Below are 24,938 nucleotides of genomic sequence, written 5' to 3'. Positions count from 1 at the left end.
CTGCATGATACTGTATGCTACTGTATGCTACTGTATGCTACTGTATGCTGGCTTTTGCTGTGTAATTGTTTATTATTTATTAGCTAAACATTATCATTAACATTACATTAAAGCAGTACATGCTTGAGTAGCTAAACGTTTAAGTTTAATTTAATTTCCTAAATGAATACTCTCTGCAAAAAGCTGTACATATCTTTCATCCCAGCTATTTTATTTTTATTTTTGTATATATCTTTCATCCCTGTTGTTTTTATATTTTGTGGTTGTAAGTAAGTTGCTGCTACACATTTCCCCTTGGGGATTAATACAGTATATATTCATTCATTCATTCATCTAACTGTGGGAACATACACAGAGAAGTGTAGTTTATCCTCTTCTAGTATTATTATGATGATAGAATCGGAGTAGAACAGACATAGAAGTTTTTGATCAAGTTAATTATTGTTACTTGTTTTGCCTCAGTCCATCCACTGTATCATTTGGAAAAATGCCCCCCCCCAAAAAAGCTAAGAGATGAAACCACATGACAAAAGCCTCGTTCTACTGTTAACAAATATGATATTTTCCAGACTCAGACATATTCCAGTCCACAGAAACAGAGAACAGGCTCGTGCTAAGCAAACTCTTCTCAGTGGTCATGGAGAAGTAAACACCATAGATGCAATGGGAGGAGGCGAGGATGAGGGTCTGTTTCCAAGGCTGTTCACATTATTTAATTGGATGACGTAATCAGTCCCAAACAGTCAACTATCTCATAACTCGCCGTGAAGATTAGTGCTGATTAAAAACAGTAGATGTTTTTTTTTATGAATTTTGGTCCGACATGTCAACGTCAACACCGAAGCAAAGACGTGTTTAATCACTGCAAGTCAGTTCACCTGTCTGTCAAAAAGCACACTGCGATGAGTTCATTGGGTTGTCTGACTGCACTCTTTGTGGATTGCAAAGTTATCCAACATTTTATCTTTGGTCATTTGAGGGCAGATATGAAGATCTGTGTGCTTATTTATTTTCTTCTTCTATTGCACATTTAATGGTTTTTCAGTTCTACACTGGAATCTGATCCGGTAACCGCTCTGACCATCCTGCCATGTTGACTTAAATGGGAATGTCTGTTCTACTTCTATTCACCTCCTCTGCCTTTTACACACTGTTGACTCTGTCAGTGCCCAAGGTTACTCCCACTTTGCTTCAGTCCTGGGATTTATAGATGAAGATACCTCTATACTACCTTTCCCCTTGCAGGATTAATAAAGTATCTATCCATCCATCTATCCATCCATCTCTATCTAGACTAAATAGCTTTCACACAGTGAGCAGGTGCCTGTCCACCTTGTTTGAGCTCATCATGCTGTGAAATAGAGCAAAATGACACAATCAATATAGCAAAATTCAAATTTCACCCCATGATGCCGTTAGACGTGAGATTTTGGTCAAGGCCTCTTGCAAAAGACAGCTGGGCTCTCCTTCACGTCCCTGAGTAAAACATTGTTAAAAAGTCTCCCCAAAGTAAGGTCCATGATGAAGATGATGCATTGGGCCTTTTCCCTTCACTTGACAGACACACACACACACACACACACACACACACACACACACACACACACACACACACACACACACACACACACACACACACACACACACACCACACTACACATGTCCTGGTTTCTTTAACCGTTGAAAACTGTGGAGCCCCAATGGGCTCTATGGCAGATATGGCTATACAAACTGTCGTGTGTAATCTTCACTTACTCATAACCAGTAACATATAAACTGGAATTTCACATCTGAACACACAACTCACATTATACTCTTTTATGATAACACCAACATTATTTAAATAGCCCTAGTGGTTGCAGAGATATACCTTTTTTAGTTTGGGTGTGCAATTTTTCGAGCATAGGCCTAAAAATAGGTGGGTTTTCAGAAGGTTAACATCTACAAGTGACACCACTGATGGATGTACATAAGGCAACAGAATCCACCAGGCACGGCCCCCAGGTGGAGGCGAGGCGTGTCCGGTGAATAAAGCTTGCTGATGAGCCGGACGCAGTGTAACATTGTGTGTGTGCCTGCAGCCCGTGATCACGCTGGACGGGAGCATCTCACACATCTTCCCCAACGACGGGATGCACACCATCACCGTCCAAGTGGCTGCAGCCAGCTCCATCCTGCAGGACACCAAGACTGTTGCAGTCAAAGGTCAGCATCTCCTTTCTAATGGTGTCCTGGAGCTGCCACTGTCAAGATGCTTTTGTTTAGCTCAGTACTTGTACCATCATGTTCAGACTCTGCCGTGTGTACAATGTTTTGAAATGAAACCGCTCCCACTTGACTAACATATATCACATTACGGTTAAAACCTCTAAAGAATATGTCTTCATTTAAAAAGGAAGTAACCCGGCAGCAAGTATCTGTAAAATGAGGAGACGTATTACCTGTGGATGGGTTTGCATAAAACTGTGACATTTTCTAATTATCTAGAAGTGCATCTGGTACATTTTGCCAAAGGGGAAGTGCAGGGATATGAGAAACCCTCCTCTTTTCATCAAGTGTTAACTACCTGAAACTCAACTGGAGCAAAATGACAGTTGGCACGGCTCCCTGAGAATAATGCCCTGGACCCGAGTGCTAATGGCTGATTCTCCCCCGACTCTCCTCGACAGAATTCTTCAAATCTCTACTTTTATCTTTCTCCCCGAATCTGGACGAGTTCAACCCCGACATACCCGAGTGGAGACAGGATGTGGGCAGAGTAATTAAGAAGGCTTTGCTCCAAGTGAGTGATTTTCATTTCCTCTGTCCTCCCCTCTCTTCCAACCACCCTTCTGTCTTCAGCTCCTTTCCCTTTCTGTCTTCTCCATCCTCTTATTGTCTTTCTCTCCCCGCTGTTTCTCATTATTTCCTGTGCTCCTATTACCTGTGCTGCCCAATACTCAGTGGCGCGGCAAGACAACGCCCTCGGGTCGCCGTGTGATTCATCACCAGACAGCTGTGAAGATGTTTCTGCTTTCCTTCTCGCCCTAAGACGGCTTCATGAGAGCTGATTCATTCATTGTAGAAGTCCCAAATAAAATGATCTGGGAAGCCTGGCAGGGACCTGCGAGAGACGACTCCCGTCCCTGTGTCTAACGTGTGTGTGCGTGTGTGTGAGTGCTCTCAGTGTGTGTGGGAAGCTCACCCTTGGTTGTTAAGTGCTCTTCATCTCCCCATTCACGGCTCATGAATAGCGCACTGCGTTTGGTGTTGCTGCTCTTGACCACCTTACCAACCTGTTAGCCATTAGAGCTGCAGGTGGGCGCTTTGAGGAATATTTAAACGCGTGAAGGAGATCTCATAAATAACCTGGAACGCCCAGACTCAGGCCCGTGCGTCTGAGATGAGTGCTTTGCCTTTTTGCCTGGACTGCGACGCCATTGTAAAGCAAATTGACAGAAAAATAAGAGATTTTTAGTTTTTCCTTTTGAGATGAGAAGCAAGACATTTCTGCTAAACGCTTGAGATCAAATCGATGGTAAGAGCCCTGTGGACACAACGCTTTGTTTATTTTAACTTGAACTCTGGGCCACGGCTCAAAACATGCCACTTAGTTTTTACAGTTTGTCTCAGGGCTGCATCGTTTATTTATTTCAGTGACAGTAACATTCACTGAAGTTTGCTACTTTAATTGCCTAATCTCTGCCATATTTCATAACTGAATCTGATCAAGACCTTGCCAGCTATGCTCCCCGGCACAGCGGCTGGAAAACGAGGCTGTATCGCTGCCGGTCTTTGGGTCTGAAGACTCCCCCGGACGCTGTGTGGGAGGAGAGTAATGCATGCAGTCTTTCATGCAGCACCACCAAAAAATAGCAATTTAGGAAATTACCATGAGGCTCATTATAAATGGAAATCATAAGTGCATTAGTCCTTTTGAGTTAAAGCCTACTTTAAATCCGATATTATTTAATGTTCTCGCTTGCTCACATTTGTTCAAGGCCGTTGTAAATATGCAAACTCATTTGTGTTCATGCATTTAAATTGTTATTTTCCTTCTGCCTGGCCTGACCACTCAGAGATCCTCTCCTGACGAGGGTTGATAGTAGACTGACTTCTTGCCGTTACACCATCGCTCTATGTTGTTCTCCAGCGGCCACAGGAAGCTGTGGTCTGTTGTACCGGGCTGGACCGGCCTGTAATGGAACCTGGTCCTCACTCTGATTGGTGGGCAGAGTTCCCTCTGTGAGTTATTTTGAGTGTTGGTGCAGCAGCTACAAAGTTAGCATAGAGTTAGCACTGATGGATCTGAACTACATTCAGAAAACAAGCAAAGTTTTCCAAATTTGTATTCTTTTTAGGAATAATCTCCCTCTCTATGTTCCGGCAGCCTTTCCTTGCTGAGGTGCGCCAAACAGCGCCAATTATAATCACATCAACCAAAACATAGTAAAGAATATGGATAGAGTGGATTTTAGCAGCAATGCAAATGTGGTGCGAATTCATATTTTGCAATTGCTATTGTGTTTATTTTAATCCCTGCCAATAGAGGTATTCCTAAAACAATTCACAGAATGTCCGATACATTACACTCATATTGTGGTATAGCACTTCTAAACTTTTTTCTATGGAGCACATTTTCAACAAATAATTAGTTGGTGTCATGGTAGCTTTATAGCTAAGTGGAAAGAGATTTAGAGGTTTATCACAAGCTACTGGATTCAAACACTGTTTGGAGAAAAAACACTTTGTGGATTTATTGTGAGTATTACTGATCCAATGTCATGCCATTTAAGTTAAAAATCTGGTTTACTCTTTACAGACATTTTACAGTAAAAATAGGACAAAAGGTGTTGGATGGATGCTTAGGACAGGATATTAAAACAGACATGTATGCATATATGGGTGGATTAAAAAAAAAGTAATTACTGTAATTTGTACTGTTACTGATAATCTAAAAGATGCTTTTTAAGATTTGAGGGACATATTTACAAGAAGAAGTTAAATTCAATGCCTATCATCAAAAATGAAGAGTATTATGTCTAAACTTGTTCATGGTTTAATGGAACTGGGAAAAGGAATAGCAGCTCTTTAGCTATCCACAAATTCACATAAATGGAGATTATTTAACTGGAAAAAATGATTTGTTTCTTTAATACGCTTAGTATAACAATCAAGCATTTCCTAAGGCAACACACATGTTTGAGGCAATGTGGCAATACATATGAAAATCATATCTTCTGGAGTTGACCAAGAATAGAACCAGTCTGGGATAGAGTGCATTGTGTTGCACGAGATATTAACGCTATAATCTCCAATAAATGCTCCATTATGTACCTAGACAATATAACTAACTGGAGCTGAAGGAACATAATGACTTGGTTAAAGTCCTACTCACAGCTGGCAGGAAGTCCATTACTAGAAACGGGCTCGTAATGGACTGACCCATACATAGACAGTGGCTACAAATACAACAGGAAAAATTGGCAGCACGGCAGCGTAGCGGCCAGCGCTGTCGCCCATGTGTCAGCCCGGTGACACCCGGCCGTCCACGTTTAGTCCGATGCCAGTGACGGGCTCCGGTCCCCATGCAACCCTGGCAGGTGATGGAGAGGTGGGATATGTGTCATCTGAGCACGAAAGACAGAAGTTTAACAGAAAAAGTGAACAATGGATTAGGTTTAAAAAAGTAAGACTAAGGCACTGTAGATTTTCTGTACACCTGCATCACTAATTATGAAAAGTAAGCTCCTCTTTGCAGTTGAATAAAAAAAGAAGTAGTATTTGCTAATCAACACATACTGTACAAAATGCACAGAGAGTGGGAGAAACAAGGGATCATAAGAAAAGAAGACGCAGTAACAGCTTGAAGATGACGCTCATAAACGCTGCATGGTGTGAGTTGTGTGAAGTTCCTCCTCTAGAGAAAACAAGCTGTCTTGTTCAACTACTCGTCTTCTCCATGACATCACAGTTACATCTACACTGGGCTGCTCGAGTGCTCACAGTCTTTTTTCTTTTTTTTCTCTGTCTTTCCTGAACATTTGAATTTGTCAATTGATTCAAACTGATAGATTAGAGCAGGGGTGCCCACACTTTTTTGGCTCGCGAGCTACTTTTAAAATGACCAAGTCAAAAAGATATACCTAAAATAAATACCTATTTATATATATATATATGTATATATATATATATATATATATATATATATATATATATATATATATATATATATATATATATATATATATATATACATATATATATATACTTTATATTTACAATATTGGCGACCCTTGCTTAAGTGCATTATGACACAATACAATTCTCAACATACTCGTAGCTGCTGGTAGCCAGCCTCAGGCAGACTTCCAAATCGTCATCAGTCATGGTGGGATGGTGTTTGGACTTAATATTTTTATAATATTATTATACAGTCGGCCTTCTCCAGATGTGCATGGATCAGCCGTCTATGACGAGCTCTCGCTCGAACAGAACAGACGATCTTTGTTGCCACATCCATGATCTCTTTCACGTTTAGCATTATAGCGCGTAATGCTTGTTGGTGTATTATGCAGTGGTAATTAAGGAAGTCGGGGAAAACATCGTCCTCCCTGTACTTGGCAATAAATCCATTCAAGCTGCCAACCTTTGCGGGCGAATACATTTTTTTTTTCATGGCATGCGATTTACCCACAATACCGATCGACGTATTGGGCACCCCTGGATTAGAGGGTTCACATCTCTTTGCTGCATGTCGTTCCCTCTTACTCCGCCGTTCCTGACTGCCGCTATCACTATAGCTTGTCTTTTAGTGGATGAGGACAACTGCTGCTTTCTACAAAGACACCTGATGGATTTAAACAGGTTCACCCTGGTCTCCTAATAACGAATGCCTTGTTAATGATGTTTTTAGGGAAACATATTTTTTATTTATTATTTTTGACGTATCACATATACGTTTCTTATCATGGTCACAGAACTCCACATTGGGAGGAGGTCGAGGGAGATGAGTCAAATAAAGGACTGCTGTTCATGTAAAATACATGACCATCCTTGATGTGAGGTGTTAAATGGAACGGGTGGCTATTTCTCCTCTATTTCGTTCTGGTTGAGGAGACAGAGGCCAGTCCACAACTGATGTCTTTTCAACATAGTGAACAACTCCCCAACAATAAAAGAGGAGATGAGAGTGGGAACAACTTGCAATTAAAGTCAAGGTCCATTTAACTGAGGGGCCGTGTTGTGTTGGCCTGCCGCTGAAACCATCAAGTCCGGACTTTGCTCCGTTTGACGAGATTCATTTTGTTGCAACTGCCTCCGCCGGTCTGAATGCACATCCAGTAATGGAGGTTATTTAATTCCACCCTGTCTGTCTTCAGCGGCCTCCCTCTCATATTCCCTTAACGTTTCTCAGCTCACACTCATCTAGTTGACAATGTTCAGACCCCCCATAGCTGTCCTTGAAGGTTAATACAAGCTACCAAGCCATCATCTCCTTATTGCTTCCCCAAAGGCACCAACATACTTCCTCATCAGCATTGCTAAATCATGCAGCTATAAGAAATGGCTTCACTCGGTTAAACAATTGCATTGTTGATCATTATCTCACTCTCATATCAGGATTTACGTTATTCCCCTCACAATTATTGAAACATAATCTGGATTTTAAGTCATTTTAGGATTGTATAAATACGTAGGCTAGGGTTAACAATGTATTTGGCCTAAGTCAGTGGTTGTCAAACTGTTTCTGTCACGCCCCACTTTGGAGGAAGAAAAAAGTTCATGCCCCACCACCCCAACAAAATTGTAACAAAAAGGGTCCATGCTGAATTTCTTTCAAAAGTACTTTTTGTGACTTAATTTGTTTTCTTTTTATATGTGAAGTTCTCAAAAGTCTGCATTTCCCCTTGCGCCCCACCTGTAATACCACCGCGCCCCACCAGAGTGGCGCGCCCCACAGTTTGAGATACTGGCTTAAATGAATAGAGATTGGAGGTAGTGTTGTACTGTGTACTGTATAGCAGTTTAACATTTTTGAAACGTCTTGGCTCGCTTACCGTGGATTCTTGCCACATGGCATGTGTGTGCCAAGTCCAGCCTCAGAGAGCCAGCATGTCTGGAGACGTGCTTGTTGAGGATGAACACTTGATCATCCAGATGAAGCGTTGCCTAAATATCCCAAAGAATTGCATCTGGTACATCTCACAGGGCTTATCGGTATTAGAATCCCATTAGCATGTACGCTATGTAACCTCTTGGAGTGTCTCTGCTCCCGCTTGCCATCACAATGTGACATTTGTACCCAGCAGTAGATTTGCAGAGATTCAAAAGAGAGCTTTATATTCTAATGACTGATTGCAATGCGAACAAACATGGTCAAAGTGTATTGATTTTTTTGCAGAGGCTATTGCCTCTTCTGTCATCCTATTCACTTTATGTTCCCTCCGCCCCGCCTTCCCTCATTGTAAGTCAGGCCCACGGCTATCATTCGTCCACTACTTTTGTACTCAAATAGTGATTCCTGTGCTTGATAATTGATGTGTTTTGGCTATACCCACTCCATTGTTCACACAGGCTACTGAGAAAACATAGAACCATCACAGGCTCTAAAATGAAGAGTGATCACCACCCGGGCTCAGCCTCCCCGGCTCCTATGAACTGCTGGAGAGCTGAGGCTTTTTTACGATCAACAAAAACAGAAACATTTGTTTGAGTTTACTTTTTTTTATCGAAGGAAAAATAAGGTTTTGGCATCCTTAGAAATTGAGATCAAGACAGAAAATGTCCACCAAATAGTTCAAATGTATTTGTTTCAAATAATCTAGTTGAGAACCATGAATATTCAAAATGTCTTATTTTCAGATTTGTGATTATGTATTTTCAAGCTAATCCAACCGATTGTAAAGGGTTTATTAATATTTTTCGTAACCCACAATGAACAATACAAATTACTCATGTTTGAAGTGCATAGTTTTGATTGAATAGCGACTCATAGCTGTTCTTTTACAACAGCTATGAAGAGTCAGAGGATCACCAAAAGATTCAAGGATAATTTATTGTCATTATGCAACACAGGGTTGCACAACGAAATGTTGGAGTAGGCTATTTAGTGCACAATATAAACATGGCAAAACAAAACACTAGTGCATTATTGTAGACCCTTTTTATGTTGTATCATTCTCTGGGAACCATGAAGGTCTGAACCAAAGTTCATGGCAGTCCGTCCAGTAGTTTTTTAATTGGTCTGTCGGTCTGAGTACCGACATCTTATCATTGTGAATTCTGCTTCACAATGATGAGAAGAGCAGACATCGAAGGATCCCGTTCCAAGGCTAGAGATGCTCTTCATGTTTGAAAATCATATTTGTATACACATATTAGGAATAGCAATGCTCAAAGTAGTGTGACATTCACATACCAGTCAAATGTAAAGGGAGGTATTTTGATATTACAGAATATCTACCTGAGAAACATTAGCTCCCAACAATATTCACGACTTTACAATATGAACGATGGAGCGTACTATGAGCTCTGTTATTTCCTCAGAAGCTAACAACTCAACTCAACAATTTTGCGTTTTTACAATATGCTGAGTATAGTGATATAAAGAATTGCGATATATCGTAAATGATGCAGTTTGTCAACATCTGTTGTATCCAATAAGATTACGTTTTCACTGGTTCATCTCTCTTCAGTCCATCAATAATGGGACCATAGCCGATGAACTAAAATATGTATTATCATCATCGACTCATTCCTTTTACTTTGTCCACCTATTATGGGATTTGCATAAAACACACAATACCAATGATGAGGAAATAACAGATTGTACTCCAGGTCATAACTCATCTCTAATATTTATATTATTGTTCTGTGAAAACATCTCCTTAAAACCACTGGATATATTCAAGTTTCTCACCAAAACTACATTTAGCAAGATTACATTTTTACACATCGTTATAATGTTATAATGTACTACTGTCCAATACAAATGTTTCTAAATGGAACTTGAATGCATCACAATGTAACTAAAGGGACCCTCCATATGAGAGCTGTACGCCCGTTATGGTTACGTATATATATAAATAGTAATTTAATCAGAGAACAATACTTGGCGTTCATGTATCAATACATTATTGCCACGCAAAATATCATGGTACTATGCTGGATCTCCTCTCCCCCACCTCTCGTATTCATTATGGTGATGCTTGCAAACCTCAAGAACGTATTTGATATCATTACATTTCATTTAGCTGACGCTTTTATCCAAAGCGACTTACAATAAGTACAATTCAGCCACGAGTACAGACTCAGAACAACAGGAATCACGAAAGCACAATTTCCTCAACAAAGTTAAACCACAAAGTGCTTTCAGTAAGAGACATTTAAGTGCCACTAAAGTTCTATTACGGCGCTACCTTCCTTATTCAAGGTGTAGTCGATAAATATTAACACTCAAACTTGTGTTGGATTTAGTTGAAGTGCATTTTTCAAGTTTCAAAAACTTTAAGATGTCTGCACTCTTGCTGCTTTTTTAGTTTCAGTGCTGAATATACAACCACTGAGGCAATTATATCTTGACTAAGAGTTTGAGTGAATATTAAGTACTGTCTCAAGATCAAAAATGTATTTTCATGGGAAATTATACTTATTCCGTAATCTGAACAGGTATGGATCTACATGCATTTGTATGTGAAGCATGACACATCGCTGTAATGACATGTGCTGTGTGGATAACGTTGCCTAGCCACGGCTTTCAACAATGCATGCGTTCATCATCGGCCGTTTGAGAACAGTTCAGCATTCATAAGATGGCTTCGGTGTTTCTGCGGCTCGCCAGTTTCATAATAAAAAGGCCCGGGGTGAAGGTCGCTCGCGGTGTCGGTCGACACCCTCGCCTCGACCTTGCCGCTTCCCAGGTAAATGCAGTTCCCTGAAGAAATCAATTTCCCATTGTGTACTTCATTCAGAAGCCGGTCTCTCCTGCTGCAGAGCACCGGGATGGATGGAGCGCTACGTCTGCCGAATACAGAAAAGAAACTCACGAAATGGCAAAACAACAACAATCAGCTGCTGTGGCTCGGTCCAAATAAATCCTTAATTCACAGAGTAAGCCGTGGAAATACTCGACACACCGAGTCCCCCGCTGAGCCGCCGCCCCGCTGCAGCGTTCACATCTTCTTCTTCTGAAGGCAGAGTATTAAATTAGAAAAGACAAAGACAGACATTGCCTCCAAAATCCCCCTGCTGGACTTGGTTGTCTTTTACAGTTTATCCTCGGCCTCCAGCACAGCTGTGCTAAGTGAGGAGGAAAGCTTTCACGCATAGTAAGGAGGACGCGCCTCCTCTGGGTTGTCGACGGCGACAGCGTCCGACAAAAAGAGCTGTCTTAAAACCCATTGAGAGCAGGGTGGAACCAGTTTTGGTTCCAGACTTTTTTTTCAGTTTGAGTCGTCGTAAGAACCCCCAAATTAATTCCAATACTTGTGTTTATTGTATGTTTTTGTTCAGCAAAGTCTTGGGATGAAAAAACACTGCAAAAAAATCTCTTTTAAAAGATATTTTGATCAAAACTATGAACATCCAGCACGATATTAACAAGATTTCCCAAAAATGCCTCCTTGTGCGGTCACCAAGTTTTTCAAACCGTATTATGGTGCCCTAACAACAGCACACATACTCATAAGACACCTTTTTGGAAATATTAGGACCTAAAGAATCTGAATCTGCAACAAAAATCATAATAGAAAACAGCATTTTGGGTGTTCAAAGGTGTCGTTCGGTTAAAAAATGGAGTTTACGTAAATACTTAAACTTAACGGTTACTTTAATTATGTTTCACACCAGATGTATCTTCTCACAAGGGTTGCGGTATTGTAGCAATTTAAATGAAGCTAAACAACGATGTGCTTCTGGAGATAATATGTTGTTGTTGTTTGTCTGATAATAGGCGCAGGGGGATTTTCGCACCCTGTTTTTTTAATACAACAGAATTATGTTCTGTTCCGGTCGGCGTCGGAGGGCCGTTTGAGCAAAGGCTCCATCAGTCGCTGTTTGCTCTCGGGCTCGAGCCTTTCTCTGCATGGATATTTCCACATCAGCCAAAACAATGATTAAAAGAAAACACAACATCCTCTGCTCTCATATTTTGGGTTTGCCATTTTTGCTGTTGAGCTACAGCAGGGAATGTTTGAGCGGCATTGCGCCTCACTTCTAACAAAGCACTCTGTAGCCCTCTCTCCTGCTTCTGTCTCCACTGGGACGCAGAAGTGTGGGAAAAACACTGCAGCTTGTTTTGCTGCTGCACCGAATCAAAAGGAAAGCGAGAGCGAGTTCATACAGTCAACCCATCTCCGCCCGCTCCCCTCACACAGCCCGCTCATCTCACTGCGACGTACATCCAACGCACCCTTTCGGTTTTGGCGGTGTAGCGAGGCTGCGTTCCTCGGGGAGGGGCCGCCTTCATTTGTGACCCCGCCCACTCCCTCTTGGGCTTCAAATGCCGTACATGTATGTCATGCTCAAAAGAAGACTTGAATGATGTCATCGTGTGACTTCGTGGGCACAGAACAAAGCCACGCATCTCTAATCGACGAAGCGATGTGTGATGCGTCCCGTTCCTCCTCGTCGCAGGTGTCTGACTTCCCAGAGGAGCAGCTTCTGGTCGCCGTGTTCCCTGGAGTCCCAACAGCTGCTGAGCTCTTCCTGTTACCGCACAAGAACCAATCGGAGGGCAAGAAAAAGAGTGAGGAGGGGCTGGAGCAGGTACGCGTGACGACGACCACATTTCACATTTACATTATTTTTTTTTGCTGTGAGAAGATCGCTGTTTACCTTGTTTGTGTTGAACAGGTATCCAAGATCATTGTCAACGCGCTGAACCAGAATCTGGTGGAGTTCGAGCTCAAGCCTGGCGTCCGGGTGATTGTGTACAACACACAGTTAACACTGGGTAAGACACAGCTGCTCTTTCGCTACTGCCACGAAGTTATCAACCATAAATAATTCAACTTGCACGCGCAGTTTCAATCAGAGCGGATCGTGTCCTGTTTTTCACTCTGAGCTGACATGAGGTAGAACTGTAATAACCATGTTTTGACAACGAGAGTTTTTCTCTGGGTCCACCATTACTATCCTGTCAGTCTGCCTCGCACAGGCACAATAACTCAGGGGGGTAGGGAGGGGGTCTGATTTCAAGTGGAGCTCCTTGAGACCATCTTTTATGACTGCCATCAAGAGCTGAACATCTGTTCCATTACTTGAATCACCATCCAACCACAACATGGGTGTTACACTAAGTATCCTTATGTTGATTATGTAGTCCTTGAGAAAGAACTCTGTACGCTTCAAGGGCAGAAACACAATCCAGAATGTCTGAAAGAGTCGGTGCCTGAAGGTTGAAAATGGGACGGTCGGTCGACATCGGAAAAACTTCACGATGCTGTTGTAAGTATCCAATCAATGCTGGATTCACGGAGGCACATAGATTGTGGACAGCTCTGCTTTTTTTTATTGTTATTGGGAAGCCTCAACCACTGCTGTGTCCCACTGCTGGACAGATATAGTTACATTGTGTCGTTGCTTGGCTGGTTTCATTAGGCGCACAGTCTCTGGAGGCACACCGCCATGAGTCGTCTGAAGCTCAAAGTGCTCGGCATTAACAGCCTGGCATGTGCTGCTCTGTGACATTCTGTGCTGCGCTGCACTCTAATGACATTGGAGGTGTACCCAGCTGGATCCCTCTTTATACTTCACCTCCCAAGAAAAGGTCTAAAAAGCCTTCAAGCTGCTCGAGAAAGGTCAGCAGCCTATGCTCCACTGTCTCTGAGCCCGAGGGCTCGGGAGGAGCACGGAAACATCGGAGGATGCTCCCTCCAAAGACGGAAATAAATGCACTATCCGGAATAATGACGCCTCAGAGCTCTTATTAATCATTGTAAGTGATTGTTTGGTTGGCTTCTAGTTTGAGGTGAATGTAGGCGTAATTAACCATTTCAAAGCCACTGAAGTTATAAGATTTACCTGCTGCCATCAACTTCTTCGTCCATCAATAGCAACAGCAATTCCATACCACCACAACTTATGACACATACATATAATATAAATGATTATTCAGGCCTACATCGATTTACATCGCATTCACCCAAGCACCTAGTCGGGGCAGTTTGAGGTAACGGTTCAGAAGAAAGCAAAAGGCAGTCAGCAACATGTGTAATGACAGCAGCATCGGTCCTGTCCTCTCTCCCGCTCCCGCAGCACCGTTGGTGGACTCTAACCCCCGACACAGCAGCTCCGCCATGCTGATGCTCCTCTCAGTGGTGTTCCTGGGCCTAGCGGTGTTCCTCATCTACAAATTCAAGAGGTACCCACCTGTCTGATTACTTCCAGCTGCTGCACTTGGAACGCCAATATATATATATATATATATATATATATATATATATATATATATATATATATATATATATTTTATATATTTTACCATACTGTCCATTATTGATGATACCAGATGAGCACGGTCTGGACCAATCAATCAGTCGTGTTTGGAGATCCCAGTCCCCCTCGAGGTTGTTGACAGACTTCTCTCAGGACTCCGAGGCTCACGCACAGCAATCAGTGATGAAAGTGGAGAAAACGAGCATCAAATGGTTTAATATGCAGTTGCTGTGCCTAGGCTGTTATTTGCTGAATAAATTATTCATACGCAAAATGATTCTCTTGGAGAGTCGCAGGGAAATGGAAAAGCTGTCATTAATTATGGATATGAATTTTTTCACATAGTCTAAAGAGCATGCATTTTTCAAGAAATCTCACAGTTGACAAAACAGAGCAATTAATAACCCAAATGAATAGTAATTGGAAATAAATTGGATAGTGACTGAATAAAGATGTATATTATTAAGTGTAACAAATGCAAAAATTGGAAAAGATGCACATTTTACTGCAATTTGCGTATAGATTAGTTATTGAGATATGCGCGCATGGCAGTTCTGTCTTTGAGTTAGTAACAAGTTGTAAGAATACTGCCTGACAAAAATATGTATATGTACTGTTTTTTCTTCATTCTAAGAAAAATGTTACATATCATTTTTTTTAATGAAATATATAGCCACTAGATGGATTCTAACATTGTTTTGAGGGTCCTCCGTTACTCTCTTCTTTTGTACATCTTTAGAAAAATCCCTTGGATCAACATCTACGCCGAGGTGAACCAGGAGAAGGAGCAGGAGATGATCGGCTCGGTGGGCCAGGGCGACAGCACGGCCAAGATCACGCTGAGTGAGTTCCCCACGTCCAAAGAACTCATGGAGAAGGAGCTGGATGCCAGGGTCAAACGTAAGAGGCGTATTACGTCACATTCAGGTTTACTGGCTGACATCTCTCTCCGTAAAGACTGTTGCTTGAAGGGATTCTGGTCTGATACAGTTTATTTTAAAGATGGTTTTAGAAGTAAAGTTAGAATAGGCTGAATAAATGTATGCAGATTCACCCTCCAGACATCAATTTAGCTATTGAATTTAAATATTTTTTTTAACAAAAAGTTGGCAACTTTCCGGCATTGTTAAATGTAAGGAGAGGAGGAAAGCAGAGGCAGCCGCTTAGTAGAGAGGCTGGTTGGGTTTCAACACAGTGAAGGATAGTTTCAAGCCAGGCTCGTAGTACTGAAAACTATGAATAATTAATAAAACCAACGTCGTGCTGCCTCGGGAGCCAATAAACCAGCAGGAGCACAGAGCCTTAATCACTTAACTATTTGGTCAGAATTAGACTTATTTAAAAATATGATTTTAGTCCAGGACAAAGAAAAAAACATGAGCAAATCTGCTGAATGTTGCTTCCTCTGACTTGAGATAGAAAGTCATAATTATGAGATAGAAAGTGCTTCAGTGGCGCTGGCGTTTTTTTTCTTCTCATAATTATTACTTTCTATCTCATAATTTTGACTTTCTGTCTCATAATTTCGACTTTTTATCTCATCATTTTTTTATTTTACTGCGGAAATGGGCTTCCATAGTAAAGTGCTATAATAAGAAGGTAGAAAACTCTGAATACAATTAAAATGTAAAACATACACTGGAAAAACTGTGAATAGAAAATAAACAATCATGTAATTGCTTTCAGCAAATTTGTTCTCACAAGCTTTGTGGGCAAAAAGACAATAATGAAAGTGTCAGAATAAAGGAAGCCTGTGCTGAACTGTCTGCGAGTAACGATAGTATATTAAAAATGAAAGGCAGCCGTTGTGTGTTATGGAGCTTTAAAATTTAGATGTCAACTTGGGAATCAGCATTTCTCTGTGTTTTATAAGGTTTTATTGACCAAACAATTAATTGATGAATCAAGAAAATAATTTGGTAATGAAAATAATAATAATTTGCCGCCCTGGAGGGCACAATACATTAACAGTGATTTGGTATTGCACTTCCATAAAGTCAGGGGAGAACGATTCAGTTCATACATTTTTAAAGCTGAGAGTTATGCTTCTGCATGTCTGTGTGTTAAAGGCTGCACACAGCGGGCGAGTCTTCTTCATGGGAATAATTCGGACATCAATGCATTTTTCAGAACTGTTGTTTTTGTCATCAGAACTTCCCCATAATGCAAATATTACTTGACAAACTAATTTATCTCCAGAACAATGTTTTCCGCAGCACTGAATGAGGTTGAGTTGCAGCCTATATTTCAATTTACACCAAATTGAAGGCTCTGTATTCTGAACAGAGACGGCTCACTTTATTACTCCTCATAACTTTGAAAAAGGCAACGCCGACCAATTCAGCTCCTCCTATTCCTACCTTTCACAATAAAAGCCCTAGACATATAATATTCTCAGGCGAGTATTTTGCATTTTTCTTTCATCCTTCACGCCCCCTACGTGTTATAGGGGACATAATAAAAAAAAAGCCACATTATAAGTAATGGCCCACTTTTGTACTTCTATGCTATTTCACTGTTTCACAGCCTTTGATAAAAGAATAGTTCAGAAATGAACACGAGGCGTCGGTCGATGTCAAAGAAGGTATTTTTGTTACGGGCTTCAAAGTGCCAACACAGAACTAACCATCTTTCTTCTGGTCTTGTTTCTCCTCCTTTGTTTCCTCGTCTGCTCAGGAGGAGTTGGAAACGCCTGCGAGAGCACAAGGGAGATTCCAAACTGCACCAGCGTGTAGAGCCGGAGCAGCAGTTCATGTACAGAGCAAAGTGTTACAGTGTCGGGGGTTCTCTTTTTCTGTTTTGTAATTCTCAACACAGCTGATGTTAATAGTTTTCTAAGGGACCTCATTTATACAGACTCGCACGGACGCCTCCTCCAACAACACCCATGCAGAACATGTCGAGTTCCTCAATGAGATCGTTGTAATTACTGGAAAACAATGTATTCAGTTTTGTGGATGTGAGCTACATGCCGACATTAATCTGCAGAGTGAATCATCTTTCGTCAAAAACCTACGAAACGTTATGTACATTTCCTTAGGAGTTTGCTTTGAAAGTCTTTTCTGCCTATATAAAGACTATAATGTCTGAGTCTTTAATCAAACAGGGAATATTATAGAAATGTACAATATTATCATCTGTTCTGTTCAATGTATATATTATTACTTTCTACATGCATCGCAGTCGGAGTACCATGGCAGCGACAGAGGGTTTGACGATGGTCTGCTGTTGTTTTTTTGTTTTGAAAAGTGTGTTTAAAAGTCAGAAATCCACTTTGTTTCGGCGGAGGTCCTTGACTTGTGCATGTTCTTATTGAGGACACGGTTTCTGTGTTGTAGATAAGCAAGTGTTGTAAATAGTTATTTTCTAATCATCCATCAGAAGAGCGACTTTGCCTCGACGTCAGCATCGCTCTCCTTCTCCTCCGTTTCCGTTGGCGATGTGTATCTGGTAGGAACATGTGTGTTGATGCAGCTAGAACTGTGTTGGCAGCAAACAGATTCAACTTCCCACCATTTCCTTGGGAGGATCAACATATTCAATATATTTATATTTGCATTAGGAATATACAATGGATCGTCAGACATTTTTACACAGATGACAGTTTTTAAACTACCTGAACCAAACGTGACTTGCCATTGGCTCTGGTAGTTCTGATTTGGCCTCAATACAAAAAGCTGTATCAGTTCTTATGAATATTTATTCTATTGTGGCGACCAGTGATCAAATTCACAATATTCAAGTGATGGGAGAACCATTCATTCCAAAAATGAAATGCTGATACTAGCGGTTATGTGTACATCCTCTAACACAGCTTCTGATAGCTGGTTACATTTTGGATTCAGTTTCTGTAAAATACCAAACTGAATACAAATATGAATGTTTGAGTTATTTATGAAAACAGGGGACTTCCACATGTTTAAGGCAACACCTACTGCTTTTGAAATCCATCTCTCAGAAAGCCCACAGAGTATAAATATTTTACCATTGCTCATGTTATATTGAAAATAGAATATCAAAAATAGCTCATTTCTTTGTCCGTACATGGATACAACAGAAACTGGAACGGACCCGTCAGAGCAGTCTGCTTCATGCAGCTTGAGGACTGTTTCATATTTCATGGCTAAAATGGTCTCGCAAGCATTCATCTCAAGATACAAAAACTTGAATATTGTCTCTAATTATAAAGATTGTAATATTTGTATTAATTTAAGCATCGAAAAAATTGCGGCCGCTGATATCACCATGAATTGCCCGTCACTGAGATATTAACGTAGAATTATTACAGCACAAATAAAGCCAATAAAGGGTGGCAGCTGAGTGAAATTAGCTACTTTATTTTGCATCTGATTCCAAGTATTAATGTATTGAGGTCAATAAGTGGGCTGTGAGGCCATGTACACTGCGGGGTGGGGGGAGGGGGGGGGGGGTGATACAACATTAATGAGGAAACTATGAATTACATTCTCTAGTTTTGAGATTTTTCTTTTTAGTTTATTAATTACCTTCTGCGATCCCATGGCAGCAAAAACAATAAAAGAGTCGTGTCACGCATCCGTGCACGAGGCAGCGCAGCGTAGCTTCATTCATTATTGAAATCTTGTTTTTAAAAATGACGTGTCCGGGAGCTTTGCTCATTTAGTCTTCATGGCACACCCGTCCCACACAATTAGAGATCACCGCACGCACTGAACGAGCTCTGAACGCCGGATTTGGGCTCAGCTTGATTCCTTCACAACATCGGCTTCAAGCACATTTCACTTTGCTACGCGCTGGATCGCAAGCAGACGCAAACATGGGCAAATTGCTGAATATTATGGGCATATTTGTGCTGTGATATCATTCGGCCACTATCTTTAGTGACTCGGCCCTTGGGTCGTGGCGGAGAGTGTTCGTGGTGCTGTGAGCGGCCGCAGTGCATTCTGGGAGAGTCAGTGTATCAGCACATGGCTCTCAGCGCTGATCTTAGCCAGTTGGATTTCTTTCTGCAATGAGGCTCATTTAACTAAAAAGGGGCAGAAGTTATGCTAAATATCTGCATCCTACTTTATTTAAGCATGTCAAGGCTTTATTTTGGTCTTCTTTGCCAGCTCTTTGGCCTCAAAAGCAGCGCAAACAGAGCATTCTCGCTGGTGCCAACAGGCTTCTCTTCCAACACTTGCCTCACTGCTTTGCGTTTGGTTTAAGATGAGGGCGTGTCCGTCAGCGCTGCGTTCTTCCAGCACTACAAACGCTGAGTGGCCACGGGTTGTCTCCCGTCAGCCTCCCGGTATCCAGCATGATGATAATCAAAGGAAGCTGGACAGCTCAGCAGAGGACGCCCCGTGCAGAGCTTTCCCACAATGCTCAGCTCCAATAAACAGCACTTGCAAGGAGCAGCGAGAGGGAGAGGGGAACACTGCACAAAGTTAGAGGCTGTCACATCACACGTGCATCACCTCAAACAAAGGGAGCTCGTCTCAAGCCGAACAGCCATGCCAAGCCTTGTTATGCAGACACCATACGCTTTGAAGATTGTTTTATAGTGTTGTTCTCCACTCATGTCATGAGCAAAGTATCTGGATGTTCACTTTGTTCCGATTCCTATTAGCAAAACAGTATTAGGAGAAACAGTAAAAGAACTATCAAAAAGTTTGGGCTGAGTGCAACTCAAATAATACTTTCATTGTATTTTATTTGTTCTTTGTTTCCTTTGATATCGTAAAGAATGTACGAGGACGAGGTTCACAGCCAGGCCATAAGGCTTTGTAGCCGCTGAAGCTGGGTACCAATCTGTTGAAGTCTGAAAAGAAAGTGAAGAATAGCTATTCAAAACGTTGTACTTCATATCTGCTCAGACGTATTGGAACTGTCCCCAGTTAAAGACATTCATACTTGTTGGGTGATTTCCTCATTGTTCGTTAATTATCCCTTTGATCGCTGGACATTGTCTTAAAGGCCACGCTGTACTGAGGGAAGCAGATATTCGTGGGGATCCATACTTTAATTGAAAGAGATTCTTGCATTGGTCATATTTCAGAAGGCATAGCAATGTTCTTCAGTGCACAACAATCTACAATGCATGCATCATCAGTAATGTTCTGTTTCATCTTTATTTCAATATTTCTATGGTAAGGAAACTGTCATTTTGAAATTGTTTCAAATAAATGTATTTTTGTACATCAAGGCATTTGTTCTCTGGGTCGTGAGATGAACTGAAGAAGAAGATGCTGGCTGTAAGCTACAGTGCAGAAGCTCCCACACAGCATACAGTGACTATCATACTGACCACTATGCACATACCCGATATCTACATTCATATTCATATGCACTTGTGTGCTGTATAAAAAATTTAAAAATAAACATAAAAAAGAACTTAATTTGAGTCCAATGAGATATAAACTTTCAAACAGTCCATCTGAGCCCATCGAAAGGTCTTCTTGTTTCTATATTAACTAAAAAAAATTCTTATTCACCTGTTCTATACTAATATTTTTGGCATTCCAGTTCATTTCTTATTCTACTTTAATTGCTAAGATCTTGGAATGAGTTGGCATTGCTAAAAAAAAATCTGATATAGCAGGAAACTAACCACTAGAGTTATTAGATAAACAATATAACTCTGAGCAACGATGGAATGATACGAACAATTTGTGTGCCTTCAATCTGTATTATCTTCAGATAAATTGGTTTAGGCAGTTAAACAATTATGGCATTACATTTGTGCAAAACCTCGGATGAATGTTGATGTTTAGTGATATAATATCAATTGACTGTTGAGAAAGTTACGTAATATAATATTAATAATATAAAGTATGATCTTTTTTCAAATCTTAACCAAGTAACTCCTCATTCACCTACAATGCCTGAATAAAATTCTGCAGGCTGATTAAATTAAAGCATTTTATCCAAACTGTTATGTTTCTATGACCACAATATCTTGACAATAACTCAGTCTAATCACTGTTGGATGATGGACTAGCATCCCTTCTTTTATAATCTGTCATCTATTTGTTTGACATAGTTGTTAACCATGAGCATCAACCGAGAGGCTTTGTGTGGATGAGCTCGTCACCGCTGTGACAGTCACACACTCACCTTCACCCGCCAGAGTCCACTCAACCAATCTGCTCCCACTGATGGGCTTTCCTCTTCTTGTTCTGCTACTGTCTGTCTGCCATATGAGGCTGAGGACGGACAGAAAACAACCTTCTTTTAATTCTCTGCAGTGACGTCACCGGCACCTTTCTGAAAATGTTAGACATTTTCAACAAGAAGCGCTTGAAGCAGACAAAGTGGGGCACTGAGAAAAAAAAAATGTCTGAGTTCAGCACTTTTTCTCCAGGCGGCTGCAGGTGGTCACAGCTTCTCTGTCTGGCGCTCAGACACCAAGGCTGCGTCTTTAACTGCCGTCTGTCGGCCACTGAAGGGGTAAACTGTGCGCAACATTGGCACATCACCTTGGAAGTTGTTATGATGACCTCGTCAGGAAACATTACGAGCAACCCCTTTCCCATTGTCACATCGTTGTTGGTTTTATCCTTTGAGACTTTGTTAAACATGATATTGATTACGCCGGCTTTAAAGAGCTCACATATAAATGCTGCCTTATGATGTCAAACAGCAAAACAATTACAGTGCACAGTATCATTTTGATATGAATATATATTTTGAAGTTTCGTGACTGGCCACAGTCTGTAGCCAGGAAACAGACTTTATGATAAAGTGGGATGGAATTTGAATTACAGACAGAGACCCGATCCATAGACTCTCTTCAGGGCATTAGCGCCCACATCGTCTATCTAGTGTTGACAAGACTCCACAATGATATTACTATTAAATGATATCAAGAAGATATTGAAATAAATAGCTCCTATTTCATGATACAAAACAAATCATACAGTACTTTACATCTGATGATACAAATATCATCTGTAGATAGAAAAACAAGACGCGATAAAGCTTCCACCTCCACGGATTAACTTTGAAAAAGTCTTTGAAAGTTTTGAAGTGCTTGTTTTGGTTCATCTCACTGCTTTCATCAGACCAAGTTCCAGTATATCGGGCAGCTATTTATAGCAAGACATCGACCTGGCCATCTTCAAACAAAAGACGAAATTATGATTCATAAATTAGCAAAAAGCTGCTGGACATATTCAGCAGAACCTCATAAGTTCATAGACAAGATGTCAATATGTTCTGTTTACAGCTTTCTGCATGTCCCAAGTGGTCCATCATTTAAGGCACGTTTAAGTGAATGTTGCTGCTGGTAACAAGAGGATTATAGATTGATTATGCATGTGCTGTAGTCTGACTTGCAATTAATTCTCCACTTATTTGCTGCAGTGGGCCGAGTACGGCACTTGAGTGTTATTGGTCCAGCCTACATGGGATGGCTTTGACCTTGTAGACTCAGGCATGATATATCCGAGGGCGATGGAGCAGTTACAGCCATTATTGATTGGGACTTCAATTATCACCAGAGTGATGGTCTTGTCCCTGACAGGTAAAATCTTTGATTTGGTGGCTCCTGGAATCCTGCATGCAAAACGTCCATTGAGCCAAGAGCATCTCTGTGATGGGAGGCGAGGTATTTGTTGTCCTCATTGAAAGACTTTTCTCCGGAGTGAGAACAGCATCGTCGCCTCGGAAGCTCCATCATTGCTCTCCCTGCTTGGGGTCTCACTTCCATGAGAGTATGAAAATGGGCTGTTACTTCATGAAAGTCTCGCTCAATTACACTTTATATCAGTTTTTTTCAGTCGTCTCTGGCTGTGGCAGATGAGACTCGGACATGAAAAGGAATTATTGAAGTTATCAATGCAAAATAGCGAAGCTGGCACAAACAAAAGCTATTTGTCTTTATTCAGCGGGGAAGTCTAAGAGCAGTCTCATTATACTGCGGCTTGAATTAATCTTGGGCCCCTGTCGCTCCCTTTCACCTTGGGAGTCCGATACAATGTATTACAGGGCTCTTAAAACCCAGAACACATACTCTAACCCTTGGTGCGGGTTACCAATAGACGTGCGTGTCAGGTGGAGGAACGAGGTGCAGAGCAACGCCGCAATGCTAGCTGAGTGGGGAGAAAACAGGTTCAACTGGGGTTCCACTGACAATACTACAGTTTCTGCACAGTTTGATTTTCATTACATTTTATGGCAGAAAAGTGGGACGGAAATCAGATCAAAAGAGTCTATCGATTTACACATTTATATTCAGCTGCACAAGCTGACTTTGGAAACAGTATGGATACGCTTTGAGTTTTATCCCGAATGTTTGGTGTTTCTCCAACTGTGGCTCAATACATCAACACGTGCAAATAACATGGACAGACTGAGGGAAATGCTAGCAAACAGCAGTGACATGTAAATGCATTACAATGCATATTGGAAGGTAAATAAAACCTACTTTTTGAGGGAGACGGTACCCGTCTTCACCCTTTAAAGTATCGCCACCAACCTTCTCCACTAATAACAGTTACTAACTACACCACACTGACCAGGCCACTTAAATCTATCAGAAGAAATGTGGATGATTCAATCTGATCTAATCTATCCGTCTTTTGCATCGTATCTTGACGAAGGTTTTCGTGACGGTTGGTGTTGTGAAACGGTGGAAGTTAGGTTAAGACAACACAACTACTTAGCTAGTCATAAAATACAATGACTTAGTGTCAGACCACCTGGCTTTGGCTTCAACCAGGACACGAACGGCGGTCCCCTGAGTGAAAGTCCACCACCTCTCCTGCCCTTACAGAACTTCTCGCTCTTCATACTACGGCAGCAGCCGCCGAATAAAACTGTTTATACACTTTTTTCATATGGATTCATCAAATGGAACATAATGAGTATGAATGTACATATTCATAGTGGTTGGCAGTCAGGCTAACTGTTTCCGGTCTCTGTGCTGAGCTAAGCTAACCAGCTGCTATCTGTGTTGACCCTCTCACTGGTATACAGTACCTTTGTCTTAAATAAAGCCTCGGCCTCGGGTTGGGTTTGGGTCGATAGGACCAGGACTCAGGTCTCAGCTTAGACCTGAGCAGAACACTCATTCAGTCCCACTGCCTCTCATCACCCGACAGAAGAGACGACTGTGGAAAACAGGCATATGAAACATATTAATTATATATAAATTCAGAAGGTTAGGTTTTTTTGTTTTTTTGTTCAGTGTAATTACTGTGTATTTTAATTTTCATTCAATGATTTGTATTATAATAAATGACTATTTTTGACAATTGAATACATCACATGTGTTTAGCCATAAACAACTGAGCCGTCAGCAATCTATCAACACGACTTGATTACATTGGTCTGTGAGGAATGATAATGTGGGAGTTATTGTTATTGCCTGTTGGATTGTACTATGTAGAGGAAGGGGAACTCACTGCCTGTGCATGTTACCTGTGTGTTCATTTCTGTGAGTTTTAGCACCAAAAGAAACAAAGGGTAGCGGAGTGTGTGTATGGTTTGACAAAGGGCCGCTTCAAGAGTAAAAGCTGATGCGTATTGAGCTCCTGTGATAATAATCAATTTACTAG

At 41.2% G+C, this 24,938-nt stretch overlaps 1 protein-coding gene across 1 annotated transcript in view; it reads left to right on the top strand.

Annotated features, from left to right (window-relative positions):
• sorcs3a (sortilin related VPS10 domain containing receptor 3a) overlaps window positions 1-17,153 on the top strand; it is a gene marked incomplete at both ends in the record, with an annotated part of 213,984 nt that extends 196,831 nt beyond the window's left edge. Inside the window, 7 exons of the mRNA XM_079219624.1 lie at window positions 2,082-2,205; window positions 2,670-2,782; window positions 12,616-12,747; window positions 12,835-12,934; window positions 14,239-14,344; window positions 15,158-15,318; window positions 17,095-17,153. Coding sequence (XP_079075750.1) covers window positions 2,082-2,205; window positions 2,670-2,782; window positions 12,616-12,747; window positions 12,835-12,934; window positions 14,239-14,344; window positions 15,158-15,318; window positions 17,095-17,153 — 795 coding nt within the window. The remainder of the gene's footprint in view (window positions 1-2,081; window positions 2,206-2,669; window positions 2,783-12,615; window positions 12,748-12,834; window positions 12,935-14,238; window positions 14,345-15,157; window positions 15,319-17,094) is intronic.
• Between the last annotated feature and the right edge of the window lie 7,785 nt (window positions 17,154-24,938).

The sequence above is a fragment of the Taurulus bubalis genome (assembly GCF_910589615.1).
Source record: "Taurulus bubalis genome assembly, chromosome: 6".
Taxonomy (NCBI): domain Eukaryota; kingdom Metazoa; phylum Chordata; class Actinopteri; order Perciformes; family Cottidae; genus Taurulus; species Taurulus bubalis.
Note: the sequence above shows the minus strand (reverse complement) of the source record. Positions and strands in the feature narration are given on the sequence as shown.